The sequence below is a fragment of the Amphibalanus amphitrite genome, unplaced genomic scaffold (genome assembly GCF_019059575.1).
Source record: "Amphibalanus amphitrite isolate SeventyFive unplaced genomic scaffold, NRLGWU_Aamphi_draft 000251F_arrow, whole genome shotgun sequence".
NCBI lineage: Eukaryota > Metazoa > Arthropoda > Thecostraca > Balanomorpha > Balanidae > Amphibalanus > Amphibalanus amphitrite.
In genome coordinates, this window is record NW_024881746.1 from 312,138 (window position 1) to 322,660 (window position 10,523).

Genomic DNA, 10,523 nt, shown 5'->3' on the forward strand with positions numbered 1-10,523 from the left:
CAGCGGGCCGCCGCCAGCTGCACCACCAGACACCGACAACAAGCACCGACACACTGTCACAGCACATCCAGCAGCGGGCTTGTCTCGCTGTCAACCACGTGCCCCCGCCTGTCCATCAACGCACTCACAAAATCAACTTATCACCCTCGCCTGTCCATCAACGAACTGTCAAAATCAACTAATCACCTTCACCTGTCCATCAACGCAATCACAAAATCAACTAATCACCCTCGCCTGTCCATCAACGCACTCACAAAACCAACTAATCACCCTCGCCTGTCCATCAACGCACTCACAAAATCAACCTGTATTAGAATCTTGTGGCCGCCGTGCCACTGCGGCGCCGCCGCCGCCCCGTCCAGGCTCGGGATGAGTTATATGGCATTGTGCGGGGCGGGCCCGGGAGGAGACGGCCGGCGGCACGCGCAGCGCAATTGTAAATTTAAGATATGTCATTTAAGGCACGTAGGCCGCCAAGCTGGCGCCTTCCGTCACCTCGTCGCTGCTGTGCAAGTTCGCACTCGCTTTGGGCGTGTTCTAGACGTTTCGTAGCCTGTTGAATAAAAGGTGGGTCACGTACGACCCCCGGCCAGTCTGGGCCGGCGCGCGACGGAGGCAGCTGGCAATACAACGGCAATGTGGACGTAAGGAGTTAACTACAAGCTATTTCGGCCTTGGAAGACTGCCGTGATGGGGAACGAGAAGGAGACCTGTGATGGTTCGGACGCTGCGGCTGATCTCCGCTTAATCCCGGAGTTTGACGGTGTGTCGCAGCCCGTGTGCGAGTGGCTGGACAAGGTCGAACTTGTGTGTCAGCTGCGCGGCATCAAGGGACTGCACGTCGTCGTCCCGCTGAGACTCACTGGTGGTGCGTTCGCGGTATATCAACAGCTCGGAGAAGATGAGAAGAAGAAGTACGAGGACATCAAAAGGGCCCTGACATCGGCGTTTGCTTCGGATCGGTTTGAAGCCTACGACCAATTTGAACGTAGAAGGCTGCGTCCAGGTGAGACGGTGGACGTGTTCGTCTCTGAGCTGCGCCGGCTGGCTGGCTTGTTCGGAGGTATGCCGGACGACAGCCTGGCCTGTGCCTTCGTGGCCAAACTGCCAGATTCAGCACGCCGTGCGCTCCGGGCTGGATCACGGATGGAGGACATGCCGTTTAGCCAGCTAATCGGTCGCGCTCGGGCCGTGCTGGCCGACGAGGAAACAAACACCGCGGCCGCCGCCGCTGGCACAAGGACTGGAGCACTCCCGGCCACAATGAAATGCTACTCGTGCGGGCAACCGAACCATATCGCCCGCGACTGCACGGCAGGCCGCGGACAGCGGGGCCGTGGAGGCCCCAGTGGTGGACGGAGCCTCGTGAGGTGCTACAACTGCAACCGGCAGGGGCACATCGCCTCTGCGTGTCCGGAAAACGACGCGGGAGGGGAGAGATCAGCGCCAGCCTCCTCTCCTGTCGACCAGTAAACGGGGCGCTGCCAGTCGCGCAGCTGTCGGTGGACGGAGCGAGCTGCGAAGCGCTGGTTGATACAGGATGCAGCCAGTGTGTAGCTCACGTGTCAGTTTGTCGGAGGTGGAACCGACGCCCGGTGAGCGTGATGACAGTGAGTGGAGGGCGTTATTGGTGTGAGGGGTCAGGCGTGGCACGCGTGCAGCTGCGGTCCGGTGAATCAGTGTCCGTAGATGTGCTCGTCGTAGCACGTAAGCCACTGGGGTTTGAGTTCATCCTTGGGATGAATGGTATCAGAGCACTGGGTGGCGCAACAGTGAGTTCGGATGACCGAGTCAGATTCGGAGTTGAGGCAGCGGTGTCTCATATAGCGGCGTCAGTGGCCTCACCCGGTGACCGGGTCAGCTGTGATGGTGAGAGGACTGGGGTGTCGCGTGCAGTGGCAGCGACTGCACGGGTGAGTCATGATCAGGCGAGCAGTGAGGCGGCCCCAGCGTCAGGTGCAGCGGCGGCAGCTGCAGCAGTGAATCGAGCTGACAGCAGTAGGGGGGATCCGGTGTTGGGTGCGGCGGCGGCCGCCGCACCGGCTAATCGAGCCGACGAGAAGGACTTTGTGGTGAGCTTTGACGAGACAGAAAAGAAGTGGTTGGTGGAGTGGAAATGGTGTGGAGGAAAGGAGCCCGAGCAGCTGCACAATACAGCAGAGGAGTACGCGATTCCAACAGAAGCCCGACACGAATACGAGCGAGAACTCTCCAAGTGGGTGGCGAATCAATGGCTCGTCCCTTATGATGAGAGCGTGCACGGAAGGGTCAAAGGCACGATCCCGCTCATGGCGGTCATCCAACCGAAGAAGGACAAAGTGCGTCCCGTCATGGATTTCAGGGAGTTAAATACGCACCTGGACCCGCATACAGCTGACGCGGATGTTTGCAGTGAAAAAATCCGTGAGTGGCGTCGGTGTGGACGAAACGTGTCTCTCCTAGATCTGCGAGACGCTTGCCTGCAGATCCACGTGCACGCATCGCTGTGGCCGTATCAGACTGTAGTGTTCCAGGGCAGACGGTGGTGTCTGAGCAGACTTGGCTTTGGGCTCAGTCTCGCACCGATGGTGATGAGAAAGGTGCTGGAAATGGCCCTGAAACGTGACCCGAGGGTGCACACCGCTACATCACCTTACGTGGACGATATACTCGTAAATGAAAACATCGCTACTGCATTGGAGGTGAAGGGTCATCTAGAGGCGCTCGGTCTGACCTGCAAATCCCCGGAGAAGGTGTCAGAAGGTGCTCGTGTCCTGGGCATTCGAGTCTGGGGGGAGCGGCAAGGACTGTTCTGGAAGCGGGACAACCAGGATCTACAGCCGCCGCCAAAGCTGACGAGGAGAGAGGTCTTCTCGCTGTGCGGACGTCTGACAAGTCAGGTCCCGGTGTGTGGCTGGCTGCGTGTCTCCGCATCCTACCTGAAAAGACGCGCCACTGCAGCGACAGACGGCTGGGATGACGAGATCACCGACCCAGAACTCAAGAAAATGGTCATGGAAACGCTGCAGCGCGTGAAAACGGCCGATCCCGCACGAGGTCGCTGGGATGTCACCGGCGATGAGGGAGTCGTGTGGGTGGATGCCAGCTCCCTCGCCATAGGAGCCGTGCTGGAGATGGAAGGCACCATCGTTGAGGACGCCTGCTGGCTTCGGAAAAATCCCGAGACACACGTGAACCTTGCAGAACTGGACTCCGTTGTGCGTGGCATCAATCTGTCCCTGGCATGGAACCTGAAGAAAGTGACTGTCGTGACGGACTCGAAAACGGTCTATCACTGGCTAACAGATGCGCTCTCCGGCAGAGCTCGGATAAAGACGAAGGCGGCGAGTGAAATGCTGATTAGAAGGCGCCTGGAGACCGTGAAGAGTCTGAGAGATGAGTACGGCCTCCAGCTGACCGTGAAGTGCGTTCCGTCAGTGGACAACAGGGCTGACGCACTGACGAGAGTGCCGAAGAAGTGGCTCAACCAACAAAGCGATCCGGAGGTCTGCGGCGCTGCCTTCTCGGCGCCGGATGTGGTCAGGATCCATGAAACAAGCGGACACCCAGGCATCGGGAGAACGCTGCGCCTGTGTAGGGAGCACGACCCGGCTGTGAGCAGGCACCAGGTGCGCAGTGTCGTTAGCCAGTGCGAAAGGTGCCAGTCCATCGATCCAGCGCCCCAGCGGTGGACACATGGTTCGCTGAGCGTGACTAAATGCTGGGACAGGATCAGCATGGACGTCTGTCACGTAAGCGATCAGCTGTACCTGACTCTGATTGACTGCGGTCCGTCTCGGTACGCGATCTGGCGGCGGATAAAGCGACAGGACACCGACAGCATCATCACCGCTCTGGAGTCGGTATTCCTGGAGCGCGGCGCTCCGAGGGAGCTGCTGACGAACAACTTCACCTCATTCCGCAGTGCCGTATTCCACGAGTTCGTCAGCCGGTGGGGTATCAGCGTCCGGTACCGAGCTGCCCATGCGCCGTTCGGCAATGGTGTCTCTGAGAGAAACCATAGGTCGGTCAAAACAATCGTAGCGCGCAAAGGCTGCTCAGTGGCGGAAGCAGTCTACCGCTATAATGTGATGCCGCGCAGTGATGACCTGAACTCCAGTCCTGCCAACGTACTGTTCAACTACAAACTGAGAGTGCCGGACGTGGAGAGTGAGGAAAAGTGCGAAGAGAGTGAGTGTGCTATGTTCAATGTAGGCGATAACGTATGGATCAGAGACCCTAGTCGCCGGTGTGATGTGCCAAGTTCCATAGGAACAGTCACCCGACAAGTGTCGGCGCAGTGTGTGGAAGTAGACAATGTCCCCCGTCACGTGAGAGATCTGAGACTGGCTTTCGTTCCCAGTCCGGAGAGTGGCCAGACTGAGCCGCCGAACAATGACAATGACGACTCTGGCCCAATTATCTTGCGAGAGTGTGCGCACGAAAGCCACGGGGAAAATGTGCCCCCTGTGACGTACGCTGAAGTTCTACGCCGCGGCATGCGGGAGAGACGCCCTGCCGTTCTGACCCAGTACGATGATTTGTAGATCAGGGGGGAGTGTATTAGAATCTTGTGGCCGCCGTGCCACTGCGGCGCCGCCGCCGCCCCGTCCAGGCTCGGGATGAGTTATATGGCATTGTGCGGGGCGGGCCCGGGAGGAGACGGCCGGCGGCACGCGCAGCGCAATTGTAAATTTAAGATATGTCATTTAAGGCACGTAGGCCGCCAAGCTGGCGCCTTCCGTCACCTCGTCGCTGCTGTGCAAGTTCGCACTCGCTTTGGGCGTGTTCTAGACGTTTCGTAGCCTGTTGAATAAAAGGTGGGTCACGTACGACCCCCGGCCAGTCTGGGCCGGCGCGCGACGGAGGCAGCTGGCAATACAACGGCAATGTGGACGTAAGGAGTTTACTACACAACCATACCCTCGCCTGTCAACCAACGCACTCACTAAATCAAACCGGTCACCTCTCGTCAAATACACACAAAATAATGCCGAGCTCACAACCATTCCCGTATTTATCGGAAAATCCCACCACAGCAGTCACCGCCGTTGCCGTCGTGTGGCCTTTCCGTTGCCGTGCGGGACGATTGTCGGCCCCCGTCGCTGCTGTGGCCAGCGGGCGGCTCCAGCACAGCGGCGAGCGTTACTGGCTGCAGCCGGTGTGTCCGTGCCCACAGCCGGGTGCAGCTGTTGGAGGCCGTGTTGGAGACCAGTGTGACGTCACACCGTCGTGCCGTCCCAGTCCGTGTCAGTGTCCGAGTGACAGTGGTCTATATATATATATATATATATACAGTGTCAGCTGTGTCCAGCTGCTGGTGCTCCGACTGTCAGCTGAACTGACACACTGACACTGCAGCCCCTGACAGTGTCAGACCGGCCCCCGGTCAGTGTCAGCTGCCGGCACGGAGAGCGGTCCGGTGACACTCCCAGCTGCAGCCCCCTCCCCGTGGCTGGTGCCGCTGCAGTCTTATTGTGCCGGTGGTCAGCTCCGTCAGAATCCACCACAAACAGCTGCCGTCACTCCTCTGCCGCCACTCCGACACTCTATTCCGGCAGCCGGACACCAAATAGCTGCAGTGGCTAGCAGTGCATTCACTCCACATGGACACACCGCTCGGAACGTCTCGCCAGACGGACCCGTCTCGGCCGGAGGGGTCGGTGAGGGGGACGCGGCCGATCGGACAGACGGCCACAGCGAGACGCGCCACGGCCGGCCCGGCCCGGCCGAGGGACTCAGCCCGCCGGAAACGGAACACACCGTGCACGGCTGGACGATAGCCAGACGCTCCACTGGTCAGGCCGGGCCGGCGGCGGCGTGCCATCGGCCTCCCCGTACTGACCACTCACTCACATACAACAGGCTTAGCGAGCGGGAGATGGACTCACGGGCTACGTCTGATCGTAGTTGACATCCCCACTGTATCGCCTGTGGCATAACGAAATACATCGCAGTTATGGTATTATACTGCAATTTGAAGCACGTCTATGCTTATATAATACTCGATTTGTTGTTATATGGATGGGTCCCAAGAACAATAAAATGCAGCCTCTAAAGATACGCCTTTCCTTAGAAGAGTCATGAATAAATGGCATATCTGTGCATATCACTGGGTGGAAAATTAGGGGTTTTGGGGGTGCTCGAGCACGCCCCTGAAATTCAAAAGTTACCACGTAATAATGCTCCAATGGTTGATTGCATTTCATCTGAGACACAAGCTGATTTGCGTTAGTCGCGAGAATAGTGATGTTGTTGGAAAGCGTCCTTATATGTGCTTTACTGCGCAAGTTAATTTGATGCTGCCACTCGCCAGGTGCTGGAAAAGCACCCCCTAGTATTATGACAATTCTCCACCTAGATGGTGCATACATTTTTATTAGTAGGTACTATGTCAATACTGAACAGCCGTATGCATTTCATGAACGCCAATTTATTAGTTAGGTATTCTTCTTAGCGCCCTCGCAAAGAGCATAGCTATGAGAATATAAATAGAAAAGAATAAATCCATGAACTTTTCTCCCCGACTACCTATCATCAGCGAAAATGAATGATGCGAAAATTACTCTTTATTGCTGTAGTAAACAGTAATTCTTACAAACAAAGAGGTGTGATTTTCTACCAAAACACGGATTGGTGTCTCAAAACTATACGGACAGATAGGACCAGAAGCCGCCACTGGTCCTGCGGCTACGCTCGGCCGGCGCCACGTCCACTGACCAGGAGGTGGAGCGTCCCGGCCAAGGCGGCCAGAAGACGGCGCAGCCCAGGCAGCTGGCCAATCAGTAGACGGCGCCGGTGGCACGCGTGCCACGCACAGACCAATCAGCCGACGCCTCTGCGGCTCGCGCGTTACGCACAGACCATCAGCAGACGTCTCTGCGGCTCGCGCGTTACGCACAGACCAATCAGCAGACGCTTCTGCGGCCCGCGCGTTACGAACAGACCAATCAGTAGCGCCGCCTGCGACTGGCTCCGGCCGGCCGCTGGAAAATGGCCGTAGAAAAGAGGCACACCCGCCGACACCTTAGGGCTGGTCAGAGGCGTTCGGTGGTGTGGTGGCAGCACGGCACGGGGTGGGGCCGGGATGTGATCTGACATGTCGTGGACGAGATGGTCTCCGAAACACCCGGGAAATCTGACGTCCCAGCCGGTACGTCCCCAGCTGTCCTCAGCCGGTACATCCCCATTGATGCATAGGTAGTTTGAACAGCTACTTCTTTGTTCGTTTGGAAATACATTGTTTTGATATGCAAGATGACATGATTGGGTGTAAAATGTCATGGTCCTGCAATACACAGTATCACTTCGCTGTAAGTCCGACATAACGCTGTAGGTGTGTCAGCTTGCGTTTTTTTCTAATGCGAGCGGCCAGGAGGCGGGTGTATGACCCCCTGGCGAATGACTTATATGGCATCTAGAAACACGATATTTAAAGGGTAGGTAGTTAATAGGTGGACCAATAAAAATGTCCCTCCTGTACAACATTGGCATGGATGAGATAATAAACATTGGTAAACCTAGGTGTTAGCGAGCAAATACGTTGGTATTTTTAGGTATTTTCGCAAAGACGGCCGGCGCTTGAAGCGCGGCGGTCGGTCCGCCCCGCCGCGCCGGGCACATATGTGTCATCTGGCCCCTGTCCTGGTTCTCAGGCCCACGTGTTGTGCTACCACGAGGGCTGAGACGGGACGGGGGCCCGACAGTCTTCGACGGGACTCCACCGGTGCGCGACGGCCCGGTGCACGACGTGGCCGACGTGGCCTTACGTACGACTCGGCCGACGTGGCCCTACGAGAACGATTCAGTGAACCGCATTTGTGACGCCCGTATTTTGTGCATTTTAACCGTTTCCATTTCATTCAAGAATAGACTTTTACTTATTTATGTATAAAAGCTTTTCATTCCCCCCCCATCCCCCTTAACGCTCGTCACCGTTGTCACCGTTGCACACTGGTCGGAAACGCCCTCACGAGAGGCCACGGGCGATTCCGGAGTTTCGGATTATTTTTTATATAGATCGATTTGAAATTGATCAAATTATTATACTTAGGCCAAAAAAACTAATCCGGGTGACCAAAAATAACTGCAATCAGCCCCCGAAGATGGGGTATTCCAGAACTCGGAAACTGACGCGGAGCAAGAGGTTTCTTGAGCCGGATATTCAGAGTCTTATTGCTGATAGACACCAAATTGAAATCCCACATATTATGCATCAAAATGTTCGTTATGAAGTTGCCGACTGGTCAGTGCAAAATTTTTGGTATACTTTTCCTTAACTAAGATTTACTGTAGCTTTTTATGAAGGCTCTCCTACAGTGATTTTGGAATATAACTGCAAAGTTTAGGTAAGGAAACAACAGGTAGTCCCATCTAGTTCCACTCTGATTTTTTGTGAGATGAAGCAGGATTTAAATTTACACCAGGGCAACATAAAAGCTAACTGCGCATATTTGCGCAAAATTTGCAGGAGCCGCTCTTCCTACCCAAGTACCGCCCGCCCCGCCCCAGTTTCGGCTCGGCCGCCGCGCCCGGCTTACGCTGACCTGTGTGGCCTGCACGCATCCATGCGTAGTTGACTGGTCATTAAAAACAGATGCGCTTGAGTTTATGAATTTTGTGAAAAGCGCGTTTTATGTATGCATTTATGTATGCATGGACATTGGACATCAAAAGCCTTCCACATATTGCGTGGCGATTTCGGTTTGCATTTAAAGAGCCTTGCTATTGACAGCCATCACTCGGCTGAAGAAAGTGGAAATTGAAACCTTCGTGAATATAAGACGCTGCAAATATAGGACACCTGTCACTGACGTCGGGTTACCTTGGGCCGTCTTTTTACATTAGATCACAATTCCGGTATTTAACCCTGGCCGGACCGATTGGTTTTCTATATTGACCGGGGAGGGTTGGTACAACTTCCTCGCCGTTTCGCCTCTAATTGAGCTAGAGCCTCGCGGAAAAAACGAGCTTGTGTGCCGTTATAAGACGCAACAATTAGGTACTACCCGATTTTAAGGTCTTAGGTCAGCCAGTGGCCTCTTAGGTCAGGTAAGTGCCACAAGGGACGGGCTCAGTTTTAGGTTAATTACTTTACCAAAAATGGTCGCACTGCCGCGATTTTGGCATCATCGTGTTTGTCTAGCTCAGGCGCGTTGAATGCTATACTTGGTGTTCGGGTGAAGTCAACTTAAGGTGTTAACCTCAGGTCAAGGTCAGGTCGGAGCCCCTCGGGTCACGAAAATGGTTGAAGGAGGTCATATCGCATATCATTCGATACGGCAGGTCTTCCTGAGTCCAATGGTGGCTTTCCCGACTCTCTAGCTCCATCTGATCAGGATTTATTGACGAAAAACTTATATGGCCTTAGTGACGTCATGAATGACGTCACGCTGTCAACAATGCTAAAGTGAAGCACTGGACCTTGCAAGGAGTGCATGAAACCATTCCCGGTACCCGAATAGCAGCTCCCAATTTCCCTTGTTGACTTAAAGTGGTGCTAGATCCTGTATTATACTCAATTATGACGTCATAACTTAACAGATTCACGTCATATATTTAGTGCTTGACATCCAAATGATAGCTTACATATGACAGAGAAGGTATGCAAAGTTTTATGAAGTTTGCTTCACTAGTTGTGGAATAACAAGCAAAAAACTTTTGCGGAAAGGCCGCTGGCCTCTCGCTGGAGCGTTTCCGACCAGTGTGCGTTGGGTCACCGTTGCATATCAAGTGCGCTACAAATCATATACCGATAACGATGCCGTTTTCTGGTGCTAAACCAGCTAGAACCTCTTTGTCACACTACCGGACCAGATTTTTGCTGCTGAGGTCATTTCAGGTCAAGCTAGGTCAAGGTCAATTATATGTGTTTGTATGTCTGTGTGTGTCTGTGTGTACACTGATGTGTGCACCGATTGTTTATGTGTCCATATTACATGAAATCATGATCTGAGAAGCTTTTACCAAAAATGCAGTCAAAAAACTTCACGAAAAGTAAATTCAGCCTGCCTAAAACGCAATTATTTTAGATGGCCTAGGCTGACCTTGACCCTGACCTTGACATCAGTACATCGTCGAACAACATGTTCCATGATAGGTGGGAGGTAAGACTGGCAAAAAAAGGCCGAAAGCAAGGTGTCAAAAGCTCACAAGGCCCATAGCCAACGCAAGATGTTGAGAATTGACCTGACATGACCTGAAAAACAAGGTCATATCTCCGAAACCAAAAACCACAGAAACTTCAAGAAAGGATAGAGGAGCAGCTATACGAAAAATCAGACTTCTAGCTCTAACAATGTTGAGTGCAGAGCAGAAAGACTACCTGGGGGGGGGGGAGGTGGTTACCACCACCCCCCCATGTGCGGGCGAGGGTTAATCAATCTCCCCCCCATGTGTGGGCGAGGGTTAATCAATCTCCCCCTCCCCAACCCCTGACCGGGCGAGGGATGAGATGTAGGTCCGAACCCTCCATTTTGTCGAGATATCCACTGAGATCATAGACCCGCCTCTTCCATCCCTGCACATGTCTGCTCGTCACTATG

General features: G+C 54.4%; 1 protein-coding gene across 1 annotated transcript; it reads left to right on the forward strand.

Moving 5' to 3' along the window:
- Positions 1–690: 690 nt before the first annotated feature.
- LOC122386434 lies at positions 691–6,768 on the forward strand. Its single transcript, XM_043375614.1, has 3 exons — positions 691–1,123; positions 2,941–4,190; positions 6,703–6,768. The coding sequence occupies exons 1-3, from the start codon at positions 691–693 to the stop codon at positions 6,766–6,768; spliced, it is 1,749 nt and encodes a 582-aa protein (XP_043231549.1).
- The last annotated feature ends 3,755 nt before the right edge of the window (positions 6,769–10,523 follow it).